This window comes from Trachurus japonicus, chromosome 15 (assembly GCF_045865225.1).
Source record: "Trachurus japonicus isolate A0001 chromosome 15, Traja_1.0".
Taxonomy (NCBI): Eukaryota; Metazoa; Chordata; class Actinopteri; order Carangiformes; family Carangidae; genus Trachurus; species Trachurus japonicus.
This window is the reverse complement of record NC_140921.1, coordinates 23,386,346-23,411,356: the sequence shown is the minus strand read 5'-3', so window position 1 is coordinate 23,411,356 and position 25,011 is coordinate 23,386,346. Positions and strand designations below refer to the sequence as shown.

The following is a 25,011-nucleotide window of genomic DNA, read 5'->3' as shown; positions in this document are numbered from 1 at the left end:
CACTGTGCATGTGTTTAAAAGTTTTAATCCCCAAAAGCTCATGAACAGTTTTTCAGTGACTGCAATATTTACAAATTCACAAGCTGTCAAGACAAAGTCAAGCGCACAAATACATGATGGCACATCTCTCTTTGGCCTCAATGAATAAATCAAACAAAGCTTTGTGATCATTTAACTGATTGATGGGCCGTGGTTTCCATCACCTGCATTATTAAAAATATGAAAAAAAGATTAAAAGATTTCTTGAAAGATTAAAAGATTGACTAGACCTTGTTAAAATGCAGGATGTTTTGCTTGCAGTGGGCAGATATGTCTGGTAGAGACATGGTGTTACAGGTTAGTCATTAAGGTACTTAGAAGTGAACCAGTGATCCTAACAATGTAGGTAAACAAAATGATGTCAGTAACCCATAATTTAACAAAATGTAAAATATGTACAAGTGTGGAATTTGGTTCAACAAGTTCTCAAGCACCTCGTGACAAAACACATTTACCTTTGTACCTTCCAGTCCTCTCTTCTGCACACTGACTGACTCTGTGTACAAAAAAGCCAAGTGTTATCTCCACCTGCTGAGGAAGCTGGGGACTTTTAATACAAACACAAATACAAATACGAAATACTTTATGTCAGCGACTTTAACCCCAGCTTACAGCACAGTGCTCAAATCTATACTCACCTTCATTATTTCGGCATTGGTTCAATATCAATCACAGCCACACACAAAACAAAGCTCTGCTGCACAGCTTATCAGGCCAGAAGAATAATTGGTTCATCCCAAACTCCCCTATCTGAACTGTACACTCGGTCTAATCAGGGAGGCCACTCTGATCAAGCAGGACCCCTCGCACCCCCTCCAGCAATCCTTTCACTCACTGCCATAAGGTAGATACTGAAAAAGTCCCACTGGGCAAGGAAAACAAACAAAAATCCTTTCTTCTCTCTGATAATCACACTGAATAAATTACAAGAGGAAATGCACTCTGACATGTCTAGCTCTGTATGTGTCTGTTGTAGTTTTATTATTTTTTAGTCCTGTTCCATGTTTCTGCAAATGTGTGGATGAAATTAATGTTGGGCCTTGTCAAAAAAATAAAAATAAAATTCAGCTACATTGTGACAGACAATAGTTATTCTTATCTTATCAGAAGACATATGAAAAGACAGCATGGTGAAGAAGACTATTTGCCAGCTCTTCAATTCCTGGCTCACATGCACACACAGGCTTTTCTGGAGTGGTGAAATCAGCAGTATACAGTAGCTCAGATGGCTGCTCAACACTTACAGTCTTTAGATTGTCTGAGCATAAACCATTTTCAAATTAAAAGCGTTCCCAGAATAAGGGCATTGGAAGGATATATTTCAAATGCACTTTTCCATTTTTCCGTTTGAGCCCTTCAGTAATTCATATCCTCGTGTGTTCGGGCTCAGTGTGTTACTTTTGTTCTATTTTTCACTTCACAAGAGCTCTATAACAAATACTGGATAAAGGTGTCACTTCATTAAGCTCATTTGACTTCACCTCACACACTGTGCATATATTACTGTAATGTATAAAATTGGAAGGAAGTGCCAGACCAAGGATGCACCATATTAGGAGGAGGAGTAAGAGAATGTCATTGGAATTAAGTTAAAAGTAACATAGCACTGTATTGGAGTGGTGGAGGAAATATATGAATTAAAAAAAATAGTATGACATTTAGCATGCACACACACCACTTCTATCTGTCTGTTCAATGTAACTGTAGCTATAGCCAGTAGTAGCCAAGCTGTCTTGAAACCCAAAGTATAACGATAAAGGCAGCTTCCCAAGTTTTATGTTCTTTCTTGATACAAAAATGTCTACTGTTTCAACCTAAGAGCTGCTGGTAAATAGATTCTGTTACCTTCTGACAAAGCCAGGTTATCTGTTCTGATTATTTTTCACTGTTTATGCCAAGCTAAAACAACCAGCTGTCAGCTCCAGCTAAAGAGGAGAAGAATATTCTGCAAAATGCCAAAGTCTTTTCTTTGAATATACCTGTGGCATGTGCAGTGTTGTGGTACTTGGAGATACAGCAGTGATCATAATCATAAAAGAAAGGAATACTAATGTAAGACAAAATAGTGGATCACAGTCTAGTAGGTATACAGTGCAGTACAGCAGGAATACACTGACAGAATATGTTTTCACAATAGCTTCAGATCCAAGTTGTGCATCTGTGAGATATGCTGCCACTGGCTTCACCCTACATAAGAAAACTTTGTACTGGTTGATGGATGAGCCTCAGCAGGTGATTTTCACTTTATCACAAATCCACAACTTAAACACTCCAAACTGCTGCGAGGATTAAAGAACAGCACAGGTTTCGCTTAAGTTTCTATGCTCACCCCACACAGAGAGAAAATCGTGCGTCTGGCATTTCCAGCAAAATCTAATCAAACCTCGTGGGGTGCGGCTGCATTAAAGCAAAGACAACTGGGTATCTGTGATTTAATAAAGCTCTCCTGCTGCACTTTGATTGAGGTGGTTCATCGTGAAGGGAAATAGGAGGTGATTGGACAGATTGATGATACATTCTTGGTTTAATCAAGCTGCTTTTATTTCATTGATTATTGGTCCCATATCAGAGCACAGCACTGCTGCCTCGGCAACTAAAGCGTACTTCTGTGTGGTGCTGATTGCAGACTGGAGGAGAACTGCTCTTTTTTAGGAATTAAACTTTTATTGAGGCAGGTGGTGATTAATCTGGCGGATTCCTGCTGGATTTCAGAAACCTAAAATCATGACATTTGAGACAAGATGTTTTTGGCTGAGGAATGAGGATTGGAGGAAATGTGTGAAGCTCATGATTTTGAGCCTGAAGGTGAGGTTCTGTGGCTGATTGTGGCAGTGGATTTCAGTTTGGAGACGAAACTGAGACCTGGGGACCAGGCCACGACTGTCCCTCAAAGGACAATTCTCAAACCCTTTCCAACATTATCAGCACAGCCAGGGTAAAAACAAAAGTGGAACCAGGCGATTATGCTCTTAGCCAACAAATCCAGCCATACAGTACACCTGCTCTGGTTTTAAAATATAAGAAAAAATTGCATTATAATAACATCCTCATCTGAATTTCCCATACAGCAAGCTGCATATAATCATATTCCACTAGTCTGTGTATTTTCCTAGACATGCACTCTGTTATGCAAGTCAGTGTTGTGCAAGTGAAATAAATGTCACAGCCCTCCCACTCTCTGTTTCTGTAGGTTCTTATGGTCAGGGCCTTGACCGAACGTGTCAGGAATGCACAGCTTTGGTCCTGTCACAGGAGAGGGTGGGAGGAGGGGAATGGGATAGATCCTGAGTGACACTGGCTGGCTCTGACCTCCCTAGAGATATCTCTTCTCAAGTTGTCTGAAGGCGAGAGAAAACAGAAAACACCCTCCTTTCCTTATCATGTAAAACCCTACTGGAGGGATATAGAGCATACAGAGCAGGGTTATTCTTTTAGTTTCAATTACCCTTTCACGCTGTCTAATTCAGGAAGCTGTATTGAAAAGCCGCTCACTATATAATGAGGAGCAAAACAAGGGCGTGTTCGGTCAGATTACAGGTGTCTGCTCATGGGAGCCCCAGAGAAATGCTACAAAAGGTCAAAGTCTCTTATTTGAGGCAGGCATTAGGAAAAGCAGTGGTGTGAGGCTGGCAGGACATGGCCAAAGGGACACAGAGGGACTGGGGAATCAAGGTAGCGCATGCGAGGAGTGCATGGTGAGATAAGTGTCCAGCCCCCAGCAGGAAAGAAAGGAGGCAGGCTGCTACACACAGATGATCTGCCAGCAGGCTTCACAAATGCTCCACAGGTCCAAAGCTTGTATTCACTGAGGTTGCTGAGTAAATGCATCGACCTTACTGGCCCATTGCTGTCGGCTGAGGCTCATCAGATTTGCTGAGCTTTCTCTCCCTCTATTGCACTGTGTGGACCAAAGTGTCACCCTAAGATAGTCCTATACAACTCTGAAGTGCACAGAAGTTACTGGTGTCATGAAGTTTTACTTTTCTGGTGTACTCGACTTTTCCTCTCCTCTAAGCCCAACGCCAGTCCTTTCTTACAATGAATAAAAGAAGCTAGTTAAAGACTCAGAAATATTCTCTTTGCTTTCTTTCAAAGAACTGGATAACAAGACTGATACCAATCACTTTCATGTCTTTGAATGTGAAGAGAAGCTGGAGTTGTGTGCAATTACAATTAGCTCATCTTTGCTTATCAGCTGAACACAGGGAGAAACAACTAGCCAATATACACACTTGTGGCTAACGGGTGTTTTTGCTTTGACTAAGCTTTTTATTAATGTACAATAGTTAACATGAGCCGGGTATTATTGTGCAGGGTATCCCCAATTATAGGGCTGACTGCCAAGATAAACTCTTCCTACCAGTGTCTAATTAAACTGTAATTGCTGGTAGCTAGGTGTATTTCTAAACTATTAATAGCACCTGCAGGCTAGTTTATCCCTAGTTCTGACAGTCAGTGCTGCTATTCATCTCCAGTGCTGGACCACAACACTTTACTTTATGCATTACTGTAATGTGACAACTGTTTTAGTAAGGAGTAGTCTTAAATCCATCACAGTTAACAACCTACAGGTAAAGATCATAGATTGTTTACCACAGGTTTGGTGGCAATATCAGGATGTTAGCTGCTAGAGACTGCTAGACTTTGGAAACTTCCTTTTATTCAGTGAATATTTTTGACTTGTTACAGTGACAAGCAGGTATAGTAGGTGTTAATAATATCAACAATGGCTTTGTTCTAATGAAGTGTCACTGTAAGTCATGACAGTGTGTGAGATAAAAATTAAAAACAGCAGGTTATTACGCCCTTAGATTTTAGTAACAGGCAACATTGAGCAGTGATGTAAGACAGCATCAAGTTTCTCAGGAAATGTCCAAAACTAACATGTGACAAAGCACTCTAATCATGGCAGGAAGGAAGGGCTAATTGGGCTAACAAAATATTGTTTCATAACCTAATGGTATACTGTATGTAGGCTACTTCGCTCCAAAACACATATTTCATACAAATGTGCTGTCAAAGGCTTTTGTGATCTAGACAGTTTAAAGAGACAGCAGAGGTATTCACTGTGGGTGAGGCTCGCCTTTCAACCAATCAAAGGCCAAAGTCTGGACTGGAGCAGGAGCCCACAACTTTATATCAAATACGTAAAAGGCACCTCCGCTCCACCCAATTACTCATCTCGCACTGAAGCTTGAAGCTTGTAGCTGCTAGAAGATGTCATTATGGCCGACTCCCAGGTTAACAAGCTCCAGATTCCTGAATTAGCTCAGACAGCGTACAAGACGGGTCTGTCAGTGAATGGCTGGGCAGAGCATGATGGAGCAGGAGCAGGCAGGGAGAACTTTTATTGGACCTTTTTAACCTCGTGTTTATGGTGTAACCAGGATGAGAAGAGTTAGTTTAGTACTTATAATTTAACTCAAACCATGATCTTTCCCCATACCTATGCAATTATCAAGTCCTAAAATGCTTATTTATTTTTCAACTCAACAGTTTATCTGTGGCGTATTACATCTCATACACCATATGGCTGCTATTTTAGGAAATATTCCCATGGGTCATATCAGAGTTTCACGACATATGTTCATGTAGGTTGGGTGAGTTGTTGCAACTTACTAATCTCAGCCACTGCTAACAAGAATGATCTCACTTACAGTTAGTCACTTATATATCACTGTTTATTAGACCACAGAGTTACCTTTTCTCTTTCTACACACTACGTGATGTGTGGGTGTGGAAGGTTTAGAGTTTAATTTCATTCTACTGAAGCCGGCGTCTCTTGACAATAAAGCTTGATTTGACTCACTGGTGTTCAAGGTAGCTGCTGTTCCTTCAAACACGTCTGTTGTCCGTATGAATTAACACCTGCTTATTTGTAGTGATTCATTGATCTACGGTGATTTATTCCTTTTATTAACTGATATGAAAATGAGCTGTTTGTACCGTCTGCAGATTTAGAGATTACTCCAGCTACGCTCACCCCAGTGATCAGTAATTATCCTGTGACCTTTATGTAGACCACAGTCAGTAAAGGGTGAATACATATTAGAATTTGTATTTATCAGTTAACATTGAAATGTGTTAATCTTTAAAGGTCAGAACGGAGTTTGACTACAATGTCTTGCTTTGAAACTGATCATTATCAAGAAAATAAAAAATAGGCCTGTTGAAGCACAGATAATTAGTTCTGCAGAGTAACTGACGCCTCTGAAGTTAAGAAATCTGTGCTCAGCTCAGAGCAAGCACCTTCAAATCTAAGCTGAATGCACATAAAGACTGTTGGGTGGGAGTGTTTGTGTGCACCTGTGCTTGTGAGTGGGTTTTAGTGAGTTAGGCATGAGGGTAACCATGCTTGGGATGGGAAGTGTGAAAGACAAGCGGAGGAAGGGAGGAGAGGTGCAAAGAATTGAGCAGAGACCGACTCTGATGTTGGACACAGATATGGGACTGGGATACGGAGTTGACATTTATCAGTGTCGTCGTGCTCAACTGTTCATCCAAGCAAATGTCAAAGTTGGCAGCAACAGGAGAATGATTTCAGTTGTGTGCTGCTCACTGATGGGTTAGGGTGAACTGTGCACACCTGTCAACAACACCCACACAGTATTAAAATATGTATCCAGGCGCACAAACGCACGCACACAAACACACCTACAGTACATCTGACTGGTCAAGGTTAAAGCTTTGTAAATACTGAAACATGCTTCAGCTCTAATCTCCGATGCTTCTTCAGTCCTGACAGATATAGCAGAAATGCATACTTGCACAATGCTTTTTTACCAACATGCACAAATTCACAAACACAAAGTGACACAAAGCTATACCTTTGTGTGCTTCTACAATCACTTTCAATATATTTGCCGATCTGTAAAATGCATTTTCTCACAATGTGACACTTTCATTGCCTCGGGCTATTTGAATTTATTTTATTTTGCTTCCTGGTTATTGTTCTCACAATACCACTCTGCATTGTGATGAGTTTTGATATCATCTGAATTCTCTCTTTCAGAAAATCAACCTTTATCATCTTGATTTTTTTTCCCCCACTCTCTCGAAGAAGGTGATGTTTTAGAAATCCAGAGAGATCTGTTTGTCTCATGCACAATAATATTCAATGACTTGTCTCTTCCGTTGCGCCCACAATCTGCAAATGTGCAAACAAACAATAGAATATAAGTAGTGCCGCTTCACATACAGCAAACACACTGGGATTATAACAATCAAACAGTGTGTTTTCCTTTATTCTGGCTGATTAACCTCTTTTAGGGAAAAGCTGGGTGAAGCCATGCTGCTAAAAGTGGAGACAGCCGACTGTTACAAAGTGGGACCAATTCCCCAAATATGTTGGATCATAATGGGACTGACTAATAGTGACTTGATCTGAAATGAATTAAAAATCAAAAAGTCAAATTTCTCATCTACATAATAATTTAAAGCCCTAACCAGTTCATTGTAGAAGCCCCGTTGGCAGTAATTACAGCTTTGGGTCTTTCTTTGGTAAATTTCAACAAGCTTTGCACACATGGATTTGGCAGTCTCCCCCCTTTCTTTCTGGCTCAAGCTCCGTCAGATTGAATAGAAAGCATCTGTGAACTTCCATATCCAGGTCTCTGCACAGATGGAGTTTTAGTCTGGGTTGCGACTGGGCCAGTCAAACACAGCCAGAGATTTGTCCAGGTTTGTTTACGCTGTACACATCTGGTCATTGTCACTGTCAACCAGACTGAGGTTGTGTACACTCTGGAGCAGGTTTTCTTCAAAGACTTCTCCGTAATTGGCTGCACCCGTCCTTCCCTGAATTCTGACCAGTCTCCCTGTGTCTCTGATACAGGAATAGCTCCTCCCTGCTACCATTATACTTCACCATAGGGATGGTATTAGGTGGTGATAAGTATTGTCTAGCGTTTACTGAGCGTATCATTCTGCCAAAATAATTACATTTTGTCTCATCAGATGTGAAATTTTCGTTCCCCTCAAGCTTTTGGTGTCCTTTAAGCATAACTTGGCAAACTCCAAGCAGGCTGGTGTGTCTTTTATTGAGGAGTGACTTCTGTCTTCTCTGCTGTAAAGGCCAGATTGATGGAATGCTGCTGAGATGGTTGTCCTTCCAACAAGTTTTCTCATCTCTGCACAGGACCTCTGAAGCTCTGTTAGAGTGACTGTTGGGCTCTTGGTCACCCCCTGACCAAGGCCCCTTTAGGACTCCTCTGATCATTTCTGAGGGCCCCTGTTTGCTTCTGTGAACATTTACAGTTTTAGAATAGTTTTATATTCATACCCTGATTCATGCCTAATCACACTTTTATCATGGAGGTGTGCAGTGCCTTGGACTTGTCTTGGTTTTTGCCCTGACATGCAGTGTGAATAATGATACCTTATATAAAGCTGTGTGCCTTTCTAAGCTATGTCTGGTCAGTTCAAGTTGCCAGTTAGACACCTCTCAAAAATAGCTAAAGCAAATAGGAGGCATGAATATAATGATCGAGAAATATCAGCTTTTGATTATTAATGAAATTGCACATATTTGTAAAAACATGTCATCATGAGTGTAGATGTACTGTAGACTGATGGAGAAAATGGTCATTTCAACTATTTAAAATGTTTTTTGCACACAATAGTGTGCAATGATGGTTGGAGTCTGTATGCTCTCTGCCAGGGTATGTGTTGCCTTATTCACCTTGCTGTGGCAAAAAAAGTGAGCTATCACTCTGCAGTGCATTGTTGAAAGGAAACCACGGAGGAGTCATCAAGGAAAGAGTCTGGTCTGACAGCAAAACTCAGGGGTCTGGAACACACGCACACACACATGCTCAAATGCGCATGCACGCACATGCATAACACACACACACACACACACACACACACACACACACTGGATGCTTCTCCGGAAGGAGAGGAGCTTGTTATTTATCATGAGATTTGGGCCAGGAGCTGGATGTGTGAGTGCATGTGTTAGGGGGAAGCTCTTACATCTGCTCAGCCCCTCGTCTGTCTTTCTGCACCAGTATGATGCTGGAAATGACAGTAATGGAAGAAGATCTAAGGAAGTACCTGAGTATGGGGCAATGGAGAGAGAAGGTGACAGAGAGAGGGTGGGAGAGACAGAGAGGAAATAAGAATAGAAATATCACGATGGGAGACTGAGCGAAGCAGTGCAGGGATCTTCCCCTCCGCTTTGACAGGAACTGTCATTTCCCACACTGGGCCCACGATGCTGCGGTCTACATTAATCCCCCCTCAAGCCAGTGTCCACCTACTGAATGACAGTCATGGTTCAGGAATTTCCTCTTTACCAACTAATGAGGACATTTTCCAGGCAAATAGAGCAAATATAAAATATTAGCATTATTGCATTTCCTTTTAGTCCTTGGGCCAAGACCCAAAATTTCACATATCGGTATCACCTGGGAGGGCAAGTTCTAGTTGTGATTTTTTTTATTCCTATACACCCCTAGATTAAGTTTTGATATGATAGACCTTGCTGACTGGCAGCTTTATAGTATTTATCACCTCTTAGTAAAGTACAGTAATAGACTGTTGCTGTTCAGAAACGAAAAAAGTGCCTTCCCTGTAAATCATCTTTGTTTCATCATATCCTCTTCTTTGGGTGCACTAATGGCCAGCCACAGAGACTTGTAATAAACCCTTGAGTAGTGTTTCAAGTAATCTATCTAATATAGGTGTAAATACAGTAAGCTTCAATTAGCCGATTGTCAGGTCTAAATCATTGCAATGTATTTATTTATTTATTTCAAGTTTTTTTTTTTTTTTTTTTGGGGGGGGGGGTTTTTTTGCCTTTATTTGATAGCACATAGTAGAGATAGACAGGAAAGGGGGAGGCAGAGAGAGGGGGAATGATTATATTTCTTCCCAATACCTTATTCAATTGGTGTAGAGGCACATCAGACAGACAGACAGACAGACAGACAGACAGACAGACAGACAGACAGACAGACAGACAGACAGACAGACAGACAGACAGACAGATAGATAGATAGATAGATAGATAGATAGATAGATAGATAGATAGATAGATAGATAGATAGATAGATAGATAGATAACACTGGATCCAGATATCAGTTCAGTCCTTTATTTTGGTAACTGAACAATGATGAACGCAGATCAACAAAATATGAACAAAAGGTGGTGGATGTGAAAGTCCTGTCAATTAAGTATTTTTTTCTCAGGGCTTGAGGCAACGGATAATCTAAGGTTCTTCCTTCAAGTTTCTCGGTCTGTTGCCTCACTGTACGAAGCTCAAGTTGCTCAGGCTCTCCCTCCAAGCCCAGATATTCTGCTGTACCAGGCAACAACATTGTGCACTCCGATCCATCATCTAAGATGACATACGTAGGTATCAAAGGTTTTGTCCTTGTTAGATAGTCACACTTTAATAACTTTGGGCCTTTCTCAAAATCTGGTGTTTGTCTCCTGCGCTCTCTGTTTTCACACTCACACCTTGCTTGCCCTCGAATTGATCTGCCTAGACTGGACAAAAACAGATGCGCAGACACCATGAAAATGAAACACTATAATTCCTGTGACAACTGGCCTAGGTGTTATTGATACTGACTACACGTGTCAATAACCTCTGTAGCCTGTCAATCACAGGCTACAGAGGTTCAGCAAAACATGTGGGCACGGGAATTAATATTATTACTGATGACGTATGACACCCATTGAGATCCGATCTGTCTGTTTAGACTGCAGACGTATTGGCAGATATCTGATTTGTATCCGATTTATTTCGGCTGTCTTTACACTGCACGGTTCAAGTGGCTCAATTCCGATTTTTTCTCTCAAGTGGCTCAGATCGGATCTGTAACATGAAAGTGTAAACGGGACAAATACGCATGGAATCAGAAATTGTCAGATCAGATTCAGGCCCCCGTTATATGTGGAAATTAATCAGATAGGCCTACCTCTGTAGTCTGTGATTGACACGTGGGGCTGACCGGGACTACCTTGGCCAGTTGTCACAGGAATAGTGTTTCATTTTCATGGTGTCCACGTGTCTGTTTTTGTCAAGTCTATGCGGATCGATACAAGGGAAAGCAAGGGAGTGTGAAAAGAGAGAGCGCGCGGGACAAACACCAGATTTCGTTTTCCTGCCGGCAAAAACTGAATCGAGCCCATTAGAAATCAAGACAGGAAAATCAAACAATGTACACAAATGTGTCCAAGAGGCTTGTCCTGTCCTCACTTGAGTGACGGAGGATTGAACGGTGGCACAACTATCACCTGTCGCAGCCACTTCACTGACTTTATTTAGTAAGGACAGACTAGGTGTTCACTTTGTAAACAGTGACGGGTTGGATATAAACTCTGAACACCAGACTCACCTTTGTTTAAAATTATTATGGAATCATAACGTGACAAACTCCCGTCTTAAAAAAAAGAAAAAGAAAAGAAATAACTAGTTTATTTCCAGCAGGTTGTTTCACACAAACAAAGCAGGTGTAAAGGCAGATATCAGATAGTCACTTCTGATAGAAAATGTAAATAGACAGTCAAAAAAATAGGAGTAAGGCAACACGTTCAGGTCCATTTTCCAGCATGGGTGTTTGCTCCGGCTCGAAGGACCATGAAAAAACTATGATGTGTGATGTCCAAAAAGAGTGTTAAATGACTTTAAATGTGTTATTTGGCCGTCTGTGTTCATTTTGGAATTAATGACAATCTGCCTATAGGGGAAAATAAGAAAATGCGAAAAAAATATAAAAAGCTGCTCCTATGAAAAGGCTATCATATTTTAATTTACTTATATTGACCCTAAAAAAAATTTAGTATAGGTAAGGTTTTGCCCACTCAAGTGATACCGGTATCTGGTCTGGCCCAAGGACTATTTGCTCAGAGCTGTTATACATAATCAGTGAAATGTTATTTCATATCTCTTATCCCTTTCAGATACACTGAGCTTCACAACAAATGTTTGAAGTTCAAAAGTTGAAACATATCATCATAGAACTGCTCCTCGTTCCTTAATCTCAAGCTTGTTTGAAAGATTTACTGTAAAGTAACTGATCAAGGTTGAAATACTACAGTATTTTGTTTGTGTGCTGCGAATAGACTACTCAGCTAGAAATACTTGACATGGTTTTTATTTTCAACATCAAAAATGTATACTTATTTGATTAAGGGTCAAGGGAATGGGATTGTTGGATCCAATTTGACTATGGCAAAAAATTATGGTTTTCCAGACACTGAAAAGCTTTTAACAGAGTGCCACTTTGCAGTATAATTTCTTCCTAAGGATCAATGTGTGGAAAAACCTTTGACTCTGTGATGGTAGAAGTTGAATTCTAGCATATGATTATCCAGTTGCAAATTTAATTTATGAGCTGCCTACCAGCGTGAGCACAATCCTTGCTGTGGCTATAGTCTTTATGATTAAATGCCCCCTATATACATCAGATTAATTTTCCTAATTCCACTTTTTTAATGAGAGTTCTAAGAATGTGCTGGGAATTCATTTGGGGCTAAGGTACTTTATTGGTCACATATTCTTTCTCTGCATTTAACCCATCCCTGAGGAGCAGCAGGCAGCCACGGGTACCAACTCCAGATAGCAACTCTGAAAAATGGCTAGTATTCAATTTAATTCACATCCCTTTGATAGCCTACATGTCAAAATGAATCCACTACAATACAATTTCAGAGGGGACGACGCCCCAAGAAAACAACTCCAGGGATCATCTGTGTAAAAAGGTTATTATGATCCACTGTTACATTTTGAAGTCAGGTGACCTCTAGCGACTGTAAGGTAAAGTAATGTTTTGTTAATTAGTAGGCTATGTGAGATTGATTTAAATTAATAATCAAACTGACATGAATAGGTAGATGTGGGTACAGATTAAAGATTAGCCTCACTCCCGAGTCCATGACAAGCAGGCACAAACACCATCCTTTCAACTGTGCGTGCAGTAACAAGGGAGAGCCCGTATTGCCTGTAATTAGCTTAGCTCAAACGCTGGAAGTGTATCGGTAGTGTTAGGGTGCCTACGGACCAATCTTCGTCTTAGAGCTGACAAAACTCTCCGGTAAGGCATCTTGAGGGGTCAAATGCCGGTAACGGGACGAGATCGGTCAAAACAGAGGGTTCAAGCAAAGACGGTTTATTTTGGTTCAAGCTAGCTACATCGCGGGTATGTTAGCTTCCTATTTCAAAGTAAAAGCACTTCTGTATGTAAAAAGGCAACAGGTGTTTTATTTTGTGAAAGTAACCGGAAGTAACCAGAAGTGCGTTGGTCACAACGGCTAGCTTGAGTAGCGCCGAATTCGTCTGAACAAAATTCTAAACAGCTGGTATTTAGACAAACTAACGACACACTGCTGATCTAAACAGCTACTTTTTCACCTAAAATATTTGAAATGTCGATAAAGTGATATAGTTACAGAGTTTAGAGCTAAAATGAAATCAGCTTCTGACTGCTGATTTTGGCTTGGGTAGCAGGCAGGCTAAAGGGCCTTTCACACCGAACGCGGCAGGCGGCGGAAGGCGGCAGCAAACCCATTCATTGTGTATGTGCTACCGCGGCGCACCGGCGAACGGCTCTGCGCCGAGCTGAGCGGCACGCGAGGTGGGCGCATGCCGCGGCGGCGCGCTGCGCCCGAATTAAAAAATGTTTAATCTGGGCGCAGCGCGCTGTGACGACATCTCGGCGCGTCCAATAGGAGAGGATGTAGTGGAGTCTGAAAAAAAATCAGCCGCTTGCAGAGTGAAAACAAACGGCCAGACGTTCAGTTACGCCGGGTTCACACCGGACGCCGAAGCGCCGCGAATAGCCGCGGAGCGGAGTCCGCTTCCATTCGGCGCCCTCGTTAACTGGTGTTGTAGTTCAGACTAGACGCGGAGCGTCGCGGTCCTCCGCGGTCGGCTCGCGCCGTGGAGCGCCGGTTTCGGCGTCTGCTCTATTTTGTGCGCGAGCCGCGGCCGACCGCGTCAATTCTGGCAGGAAGTCACACAAAGAAACATGAGAGAATCCGGTCAATTTTCAAAATAAAAGCGATTTTCAAAATAAAATACCGCGATTGACAAATGCGACCGTATTTATATTTGTCAGACTCAACAGAGAACAAGAGAGATGAAAACACACACACACAGGATAGGGAGACACGGAGTGGGCTGGCTGCAGGGAGGAGGAGGGGGGGTCAAAACACACAAACAAACAGGGAAAGAGAGAGAGAAAGAGAGAGGCAGAGACGAGTTGTTGTAAAGTGAAGGAGGACGTGAAATTAATCTTGGAAGTGAAGTACAGGGAGTTGTTTGACCCACAGCACACGGTGTTATAATTATATGAGGTTATTTACTTATCCATGATGTAAAAAACACAGCTCTGAATGTGAGTAAACAACAGCTGAGGAGCAGAGGCGCTCGAGACCGCCGCGGAGAAATCAGCGTCTGGTGTGAACTGGAGGGACGCGGCTCGCGCGCGATTTCCGCGGCCGCTCCGCGTCGCGGCGCTTCGGCGTCCAGTGTGAACCAGGCGTTAAAGTGACGGGATGCATGAAGCGAGTTGTCATCCTCCTGAGGATCAGACCAACTCTCTCTAACAGGCTGTTAAACTGCTCCCTGCTCAGCCTGACGCTAAAGTTCACCTGGAAGCGGTCGTTTTGTAGCTCCTGGCGAACATATCTTTGCATATACCCCCCCAAAATCCTGTCTTGTTTGTTCGGTTGCACAGCAACTCGCGCCATATGTGTACGCGCTGCCGCCCTGCTCTGCGCCTGTCTGCGCTGTACCTCGCGGTGGGCGCAGCGCATACCGCGTTCGGTGTGAAAGGCCCTTAACCCTTCCTATACACTTCCAGTGTTTGAGCTAAGCTAATGGGCTTTATGCACAGTTCCACTACTTCCTGAAATAAGCCAGCTCCTTTATTTCCTGTCTTACATTATTGGATCAACTGATTAATCCAGGTGTGTCTGACCTCACAACAATGGTCAGGCACACCTGGATTAATCAGTTGGTCCAATAATGTAAGACAGGAAATAAAGGAGCTGGCTTATTTCAGGGAGTAGTGGAGCTGTGCATAAAGCCCATTACAGGCGATACGGCTCTATCTCCCATGTTACTGCACGCACAGTCAAAAGGATGATGTCTATCTGCTTGTCATGGACTCGGGAGTGAGGCAAGACACGAAAAAAAAATGTTGGCGTATCACTTTAATTAAAGAAAAAAAGTTTGTCCCTGCAGAATATTTTTCTATTGTTATTATAATTAAAATATATAATTTGTGGGACACAATGTACCCACATAGGAATGAGAAGAAGTTTAGTATGGCTTTTTTGAGTGCCACAAAGACTTGACTCAAAGACTCTGTTTCTTTCCACGGTGAGGTGCACTCCATCTGGCAGAAAGAGACTCATAAAAAGTCATAAAACCTCAGGGGAGGTGTGTTCAATAACTTTCCTGCCAAAGTTGCCAACAGTGTTCCCCATCAGTGAGTTGACAGTCTTCCCACCTTCATTGATCTTCACCAGCTGTCCATTTCTCTGCACTTGCCACTCATTGATGCAGGAATATGCAATTGTCATTGAGGGAAACCTTTCAAAGAGCAGCATCAGTTTTCTCCTGCAAGTTCCTTAGTGGACATTAGTCTCAGATAGTTGCCACCAGCAATGATGAAAAATGTTCGGGGGACTCTTTATGGACAACGCAGCAACACCAACAACACAAGGAACGACATCACTCCAGTTCATGCCCTCTTTGCCAAACCATTCAACTTTTGCATTAAGTCCAAAATTTGACTGACAACTGACCCAGTGATCCATAGTTGTCACTTTAGTCTCTGTCCTCATCTTCAGTTTGTCCTTGTCCTCCTCCCCGGGAAGGTGCTACCTGCAGGGAAGGACACTTCTCACAGTTGCTTGGCAGCTGTCTTACTCTCCACTGCAAAGCAGACTAAACGGACATCCTCATCCTCTTCATTTCTGAGGGGGTGATTCTTCCAGATACGTCCCTGTGGGGCCTTTTTGGCAACGATCTTTCTGTGCTCTTCGTCTGTCTGCGAGATCTCTGCATAAGCCCTGTTTCTTTCCTTTGGCAATTTGTTGTGAGTCATGCTAAATCTCTCCTCCTGAGCCTGTGTCAGTGGCTTGTGTGCACTCCTTACAGCCAAACACGACGAGCTGGTGGATGCCTGGGTCTCTGGTTCCTTGTCAAAGATCCAGCAGAGGAGCAATTTTGCTGCAGGTCACTACTGTTTGTCCAAACAGAAATTCTGACATCTAATCCATATCAGTTATACTGTATATTCTACATAGACGGGTTAACATCGACTTATATAATATATTTGAGACAGAATTTCAATGAAACAAGATTTATATTGTCTGTACTGTAGTTAATTTTCTTCTTTTATTAAGTTTCTGGTTTATCAAAAACATTAACAAGCTCTTGTAAGTCTCATATTTATAATTTTTGGCCTCCTGCTGCAACATGGGGCCAGTTCTACTGTATGATCATGAATGTTACTGATTGATATTCCTGGTCTACAGAGCTGCTCTGGTTTCCCTGCTGCTCAGGAACAAACGGGAAGCGGAGGAGCACCTCTAACACACTGTGCCTCACCTTAATTAAAACAAAGAAACACTTTTGTTTCATGTATAATTATTTATAAATACTGTAGGCAGAGGAATAACTTAACATAGGACATGACACATGCAGAGAGAGAAGGAGAGAATTGGAGGGTGAAAGAGAGAGTGCCTCTGTGCCGTGTGATTGGTGGTCCTTGGAGTGCAAGCCTGGGCTGTTTGTCAGCCCCCCCCCCCCAATTTTCCTGTCTCTCTATTATTGTCTAAATAAAGGCAAACACCTGAAAAAATAACAAGTTAAAAAGACAGCCCTCTCTTATTTCTGCTGCTAAAATGCAAATACAGCTGAAATCGCAGCTCAGTCTTTGTCTTTAATTAATATGTTTGATGGTTTTGTCAGATGATGTCACTGATATAAAGTCAGAATTTGAAAATCCAGCTATATTCTAGGTTGTGTCCAGGTCTTTTTTGGTCCTATTCTTTCTTTTTGTACCTGTAGTATAGTATATTTTCATCATGGATCAGTTGTGTCTGAAAAAACATCTGGGATATCCTTCAAGAAGAAACGGTGCAGAGGACAGTCGGTGAGTAACTGAATGATCTGATGCCCATGGAGGGATAAAGAGATAGCACTGGGTAGATGACAGCAGGGACAGTGACATATAATGAGCTGATCAAATGATTGTGGAGAATGAAAAGCCAGAGTAGTGACGAGTGGTGACAGACTGAGCTGTCAGGGAATCCCAGGTATTGGTATGACACTAACTGCTTCTGCTGTTATTGGAATGATCGCAGTTATTTCTGCCACCATGCCAGTAAACTTTGATGATCCACACTTGTGTTTTCCCATCTTTATCATGCTAATCAAAGCCTCCATTCTGCCCATTTTCTACCCATCCTTAGATCTTCTGCCAGGGCCTTTTTGTTGATTTTCCACCCTTCTATCCTCCATTTTCTCTTCACAGACCTCTTTTTCCATTTTAACTCATGCCTTCAACTGAGCTCATCAATACTTTGTTTTGGTTCAATTAAATGTCCTTGAATAGATAGGCTGCTTTTCCTTTAAGGACTATTTAATCAGTTTGGTTTTACATAATCAAGTAACAATGGTTGCTCTGTCTTTAGACAAAAATCAATAAATGAACACCCCCGCCCCACCCCACCCTACCCCCACCTCTCAGTCATTCTATCTGATCAGTTTGTGTCGACAGCATCCAATCGGAAAGTGTTACCACATCCCACCAGCCACAGTCAGTTGTCAAGCTCACCAACGCAATTCTTTCTTCATCTCTAAGATAATGAGGGTTGCAGATTGGATGACCTGTGATTCAGTGCCTCAGATGCCGGCTGCCAAAATTAAGAAAAGCAGAGCGGGAGAGTACACTGTCATCATACAGCCAGTGCAACATAAACAAACAGCAAATGGAATGAGCTCCAAGCACGCCAGATGATCAGAAAGTGATTTCTGATCACAAATGTGGGTGTATAAAAAAAAACATTGCAGATGCTATCGGTGTTCTTTTCCTCATTGTTCAGTCTATGCCGTTCCAGTCCTCATTCATTGTTCATTCCACAAGACTCTGAGAAATGCTACCTGTTAGATTTTCTTCAGAAGCTGCATTTATTAAATTTACACTGCCAGTAACAACTGCACATGAATCATAAAACCAGCTTGAGTGAGCTGTTTGGACTGAGCTGTGTGGATTGGAAAATAAAACAAAGAGCGGAGCTACACCCGTGACCTTTCTTCATTGACGTGTTATGATGAAAATAATTAGACAGTTTTTAACAGGTGGAGTTTGGGAAAATAAACAGTTTATCAGTGTTTTTCATTAGTCATTTCATTACCACATTACCATAGTCAATAAACGTTCATAATCTCTCTTTTTTTAGAGTCTACCCTTCAGAATTCAGACTGCACAACGGATTTACAGGAAAACGATGCATGCATGTAATCCAGCACAACTTTATCTCATTCATATGAGGCTCAGTGTTTACTGCTCACCCTCTCACACCAGAGCTGTATTAGGTTACCGGTCATGCAACTGGTACATCCTTGCACTGCTTCGCATTAAAAGCATCCATCTGGCACATCACAGGGTGGCTGTAACAGTGAAGCAATCACAGAAATACAATGTTTTGTGTCATCAGCTCTGTTTGTGCAGAGTGTGATCAGACATCAAAGATCCTTCCGCAAATGCAATGGTTGTTTGTTTTTTTTTAATTTTTGCACGGCAGTGACTAATGGAACAGTCACACTGAGCTGTTACTGTACCTCCCCATTGGTCTATAGTCAGGAAAGGTCTCACTCTGCGTGCAGCATGAAATCAGATCATGTTGCAATCATTTGTAGATGACGTCTCTATCAAAACAGTGTGGCTTTGTTCTGGTTCCACTGGTTTCACTTGTTCAATCCAATGACAGAGAAACAAAATGCAACATTCCCTTAGATTAGAAATACTTTGTTCATATTCACCACAGAGACAATGCGCCCTGATGACTCTGTAACCAATCCTCTACAAAGAGGATTTTCTCCACAGAATCAGAGTGGAAGAGTTCACTTTCCTTAATGTGCAAGCTAAACAATCCGCTTATTCTTAAACAGTCAAAGGCCCGACATTCTGCTCCTTCCCAACATCTCACAAGGCTTTCTGAGACTTGCCAAGACTCTGGACTGCATCCCAGGGCTGCTCCTAAGCCTGGCGAGGAGAGGAGAGGAGAGGACGACAGTGAAGCAGTGAGCCAAACACTGTTTTGGGGGATGAACGGTGTTGTTGTGCAGCACGAACTGACATTAGCTATATAAATAGCCGATATAAAAAAATAAAAAATAAAAAATCCCTAAAATAGTGTCACAGTCAAAGTCGATTTCACCAATCACACAACTGCCGCGCTTCAAGTCTGCACATGTGCCTGTACTTGTGATAAACAAGATTCATGCTTTGTGTGCAGAGAACCATCATGACTCTCTTCCATAAAAGAGTCAGTTCTGCTCGGGTCCAAATTGTTACTCTTGGCACGGACAGATCTCTTCTGTTTTGTTGTGTACATCAGCCCATAAAGCAGCTGCACTCTTCTCTGGGTAATCACCCCATCAAGAAGCTTTTAAATTGTGCCCATAGAGTCCTCAGAGTGGTTTTGGTGGCTCTCTATTTCCTGTAACTCAGTTCTTAATCTGTAAAAAACCTCAAAACAATCTAGATCTCCTAAAATGCATGTCCTCCATCTTATCCTCTACCTACTCCTCCATGTCTTTCTTTCGGTTGCTGTGTCCTTCCAGCTTTGTCTCCTGTTCTGCACTCAACCAGTATTCTCATTTCTACTGGAATGTAGCTTATTCAAGCAGCCCATCAGTGAGCTGTGAAGCACACATAGAAAAACTTAGAAAAAGCTTGTTTTGATTGACTGAGGACATGAGCTCTGACACACAACCGCTCAAGGAAGAAATGACTTCTTGGTGTTTGTCTAAGCTCTGGCTTGTTGTGCGTCGGATTACAAGGAAAGTGGAATAACACCAATCTCATTATCCTTTCTCACTATGTTGAGTAGCAGACTGCAGAAAAAAAAAGCTGTATCTTGTGTGGTGATTAAAGCATTAGATTGTGTTTTGTTTTTTCTACTTGGTTAAATGTCACTGATCCATTTCCATTTAGATTGAACTTTTTGTTTTACTCTTGAGAGACGACTCCTGGGCTGCCTACCAAGCTATGATGACTGAACGGCATTAGCGGTTTGATAGCACAGGGTCAACCGAACAGCACACACTTGGTTCCATTGCTAAGGTCAGTGCACCTCCTGAGGCCTGGAACAGACAGGCAGCTTGGCAGGCGAGCAAGGGCAGATGAAAAGTATTCCCTCACAGGCAGGTCATGTTTGGCCAACAATTTTGGATGTAAATAATGCAGGGAATTCGTGGTTTCTAGATTTCATATTTCTCTGCATACAGAAACAGTCCTCAGTGACATGTGGCGTAGGCTACTGGGTGGTTTTGAACAGCAACAACAACAGTAACAGTTTGTGTGGGTGAACAACAGTCAAGCACAGAAAATAAGTCCTTGAATAGGCTACAGTCAAGGTTTTTTTTTTATATATACACTAATATGGGGGTAAAACCATAATATCTAGTGTTCAGATTCTAGTTTGCAGTGATCACTCACCCCTCCTGTCAGCAAAGTGACAGTGGCCTTGGTTTATTTATGCACGCAAAACAAGCGAAACGTGTTCTCTGACTGGCTGGATTTTCTGTTCGGGCTGCCGTACAAACATGGCGGCGCAAGAAGCGACACTCTCTAAAGCAAGACCCTATGTATATATAAAAGAAGAATTATGAGGCTACGAAAACCAAATAAATGTTATTTTAGCGATTATACACTTATACTACTATATTCAATTCAGATTTTGCCAATAAACCTGGCAAATTATTACACACTGAACCTTTAAAGACAAAGCAGTCAGATCTTTCATGTGATCTCTGATTAAAGCTACCTCTCATATCTGCATTCATATCTGCTTCAAGGATTAATTCATTCATTTCCAGCTCCCCCAGGTACATGTTCACAATTATGAAGGAATATGAACAGCAAATGAGAAAATCTGTCCTTTCTTTCTTCCAGTTAGTCAAATTTACTCCTGAGCTGCAAGAGGTAGAAATCAATAAATGAAATTCTAATGGGAATAAACAAGATTTTAACTATGCAATGAAGCATTAATTCAAGCCTGCTGACCTGCATCGGTAAAGAACCAAGGATAAGGGTGCTATTTTCTTCCCAAGATAAAACTGCAGTGCACTACACCTACACCGAACATCAGACGCAGCTAAAAAACTGTCCTCTACACCTCCTGTGAAGAAAACATCAGATTCTAGTTGACCCCAATTATCCTGCGCTCACCTCTGGCTTTGAGGTGAGACAAGAACAGGGAACTGCTGGCCCTCGAAGCCAGAGGGCGACTCTCTGATCGGCTGGGCATAAAGCTAGTTCAATACAAATATTACAGCCAGTCTCAAAGAAATGCTCCCTCTGACAAAAGACTTTGGTGACTAAACACTCTCAGTCACAAACACACAACCAAATATCACCCTGTTTATGTCTTTCTTACCTTTAAAAACACAATCAACTAAACTAAACACTTTCCGTGATGTTACACTGAACCTATCTATCTAATTAATTTCCCATTAATGCTAAAATGCCACAACTCTCCCACAGCTGCCTGCAGTACAATTCACTGCAGGTATGAAGATGATGTGTGTGTTGAAACATATGGACATTTGCATTCGGTGTTGCATGTCTGGTCACACTGGGAGGAGTAAACTTGACATGGTGCAAAATTGAATTAATTGAATGTGTTGTGCAGTCAGTTTAGGGGCACTGCTGTAAGCACAAAGCAGATTTACTGACAGGGCTTCATAACAAACAGAAGGCAAGCTATGTCTTGTGAACTGTCTGCTGAGGGGGGAGTATGGGGAGTAAAACTCAATTCATTACAGTGATCAAGGACTTGATGTGAGTGGGGGGCCGCTGTGGCAGAACACAGCAGATGATGATGATGATACTGTGTGAAATTGTGTTTCTTCTAAGTGGCCTCGAGCCCTAATACTAAACAAAACAGCGAGAATGTGAATCTTGAATATGAACAGACAAAAGACTAAACCTTGATGCCTCATGCCTCCTCACTGATGTGCTCCATTCTGTCCCACAGACAGTCATATCCCCGCAGTTGAGTTCTCCTTGTCAAACATGGGCAGGCATCACTCTCTCCTTGGCTGTACAGTAGCCTATAATCCTCTCACTGTGACACACACACAGCCCATATCAATGTGAATGTGCAGGCAGTTTTACTACACAATCCAAACTGCAAGAGCTGATTTCAGACTCTTCTTTTCTTTTTTTTCAGTGATGGAGTGAGAGCGCTAGCAAGGTGAGTCATTTCAGATAACAGGACCTGGAGCTTTTTTCAAGATCATATCAAACAGAGAATCAATAAATGACACAATGTGCAAACGAGGCTTAATACCTCCAGGGTTGACAAACAATTAATAATTCATATCTATGCTAGCTCAGAGGCACAACCTTCTCGTAAACTGTGTCCTCCTAAATAAATGCATTTACATATCAGGACATCTCCTCTGGCCTGCCCTTCGATCACAGTTTCTCGTGGAGTGGATTTCTAAAAAGCATAAAAAGTGTCATCCATGAATTGTGACACTAGGATAACGTGATATAAAGTGTAAAGCTGCCGGTTATCCAACTTGTTGGTTTTTTTGTTTTGCTTTTTTTGCAACCTGTTAACGCAGCGTCCGTTTAGCAGAGATCTGTCCATGGTGCTGAACTGCGGATCAACAGACGGACCTGTTCGTCCAGCACCACCAACACACCGCGACAAACCAACCTGAACACAGCCGCTCAGGCTCAGCTCACTGTCTAAAGCTCCTAAAATCCCAGTTGTGAAAACTGAAGGACGAGCAGGAGGATGCCAGACTGGAATCCATCACAGACTACTCAGCTTGCTCGAGGTTTTACTTACCCAAAAACTCCGAAAAGCAGAACTCGGATGCCAATCTCCAAAGCCAATTCTCGCATGTTTTTCCTGCGGTCTGGTGGCGGCACGTTCATGACTCTGAGATAATCCGTCAAGTGGAAAAAAAAAAAAAAAAAAAAAAAAAAGAGGACAAAGGCAGGTCCCGGTCAGTTCTGAGGGGTCTTCACTCTGTATTCCACCTTAATAAAGCCAACGCTTCCACGAGCGGTGCTCCCTAAACACACATTCCGTGCGCCTCCATCGCGACTCGGTCACCTGAAGCAGTCTTCCTCCTCTCCTCTCCTCTCCTCTCCTCTCTCCTCTCCTCCCCTCTCCTCTCCTCTACTCTGCCTGTCTCCGCTCGTCTCCGTCTCTTCCAATCCCCTCGGGCTCTTTTCTTTATTGCAACTCTGTTGCTAACAACCTGCTCCTCTATCGAGTCAGAGCCGCCTTCTTCCACTCTGTCAAATACTTTCAGCTGCGAGCTGGGTTGGACTTTAGTGAACTGAAGACGGGCATCGGTGGGAAAACACAAGAGGTGTGGGTTCGCACTGAGGGGGAAAGTGATGGGAGACAGCAAAGTAAAGAGAGAGAGGGCCATACTACACTCTCTCTCTCTCTCTCTCTCTCTCCAGTCCCTCTGCCTCACTTTGGAGGATCACATGAGTTAGAAGTTTCTGGAACATCACTCAGGACCTCACAGGGGGCCAGATGAACTTATTCATTCGAATTTCCGCTCATCTACTCTGAAGCCAAGATACATTTTGCTCTTGATCAAATAAATCCTCATAAATTACAAAGCACTCACAGTAAATGTGACAAACAAAGCAGAGAAACCACCCGGTGGAGCAGTCTGGTAGGTGTTCGTAGCTGAGACATTATCACAACTGTGGAGTAGCTGCTGGACCGAATCCATCAACATAGGCATTAGGCTCAACACTCAGCCAAGATATTAGATATTACACTCTGCCCAATAAAAAGGCTAGTTCAGGGGGAGCCGTGCTCTCTGTTTGGCTTTTTCCCATACTGTCCAATCATACCACTAAAAAGAATCTAGCACCTCGGGCTTTATGCAGCCAGGCGGTGATAAAGGAGCACAGGCAGCAGTATACCCGCGGGCCGGGAGACCTGGCCAGCACTTCATAGACACATGAATATTTGATCCCCTCTAAAACTGGCCTTCCTGCATTACCTGCCAGTCCAAGATGTGTGTAATTGTGTGTAATTGTGTGTCCGTGTGCCTATGCACGTGTGTGTGTGTTTAAGTAGAGAGTGAGAGAAACCATCATAGAAAAAGCCCCTGACCCAAAAAACTTTTCCGCTGCCTTTCTAGGTCACAGGCTTGACAAGCTGGAAATCGAGTCTGCTCATGCAATTTAGAAATTGTGCGTTGGTGCTGGTTAACAAAGCATCCAAGATACATGTCTAAGATAAATTAATACACACACAGCAGAGGTTTGATCTGTTCCTTTGTTTTCTCAGAGACTTCTAGCTGATGTGCCTGAAGTCTGAGCCAGCTCCCTAATAAGAGCAAAACAAAACAAGAGAAGATGTGAAATGGTGGTAGGTTAGGAGGTGTGATCTCACTTCAAAGCTTTCTGGCAGCCCATCACACTTTTCAGCTTTTAGAGAATGTGGCATGTTTATTACAAGCCATCAACATAGGTTTACCTCACTGCAACAGTACGTGTATGTGATTCTACCTGGTCAGGGAGGCTTTCCATGCATTTACTAGACATCACATGACTATATTACACTCAATTTACAGAGAAATGATTACTTTTCTCTCTCCGCTTAATGCCATGCTGGGGTTTTCTTGGCAAAAAGCAAAAAAAAAAAATTCAAAAGGTCTGTGAAAAGGCATATCTTTCCTTTTTTGTATTTTCTCTGTTATTACATTTAATTCCAATCAGCCTTTTAGT

At 42.3% G+C, this 25,011-nt stretch overlaps 1 protein-coding gene across 1 annotated transcript in view; it reads right to left on the bottom strand.

Moving 5' to 3' along the window:
- The window catches only part of plpp4 (phospholipid phosphatase 4), a 54,105-nt gene extending 30,479 nt beyond the window's left edge, over positions 1-23,626 (bottom strand). Inside the window, exon 1 of the mRNA XM_085800586.1 lies at positions 23,096-23,626. Within this exon, the coding sequence (XP_085656712.1) occupies positions 23,096-23,184 (89 nt within the window). The 5' untranslated portion in view covers positions 23,185-23,626. The remainder of the gene's footprint in view (positions 1-23,095) is intronic.
- Positions 23,627-25,011: the final 1,385 nt, after the last annotated feature.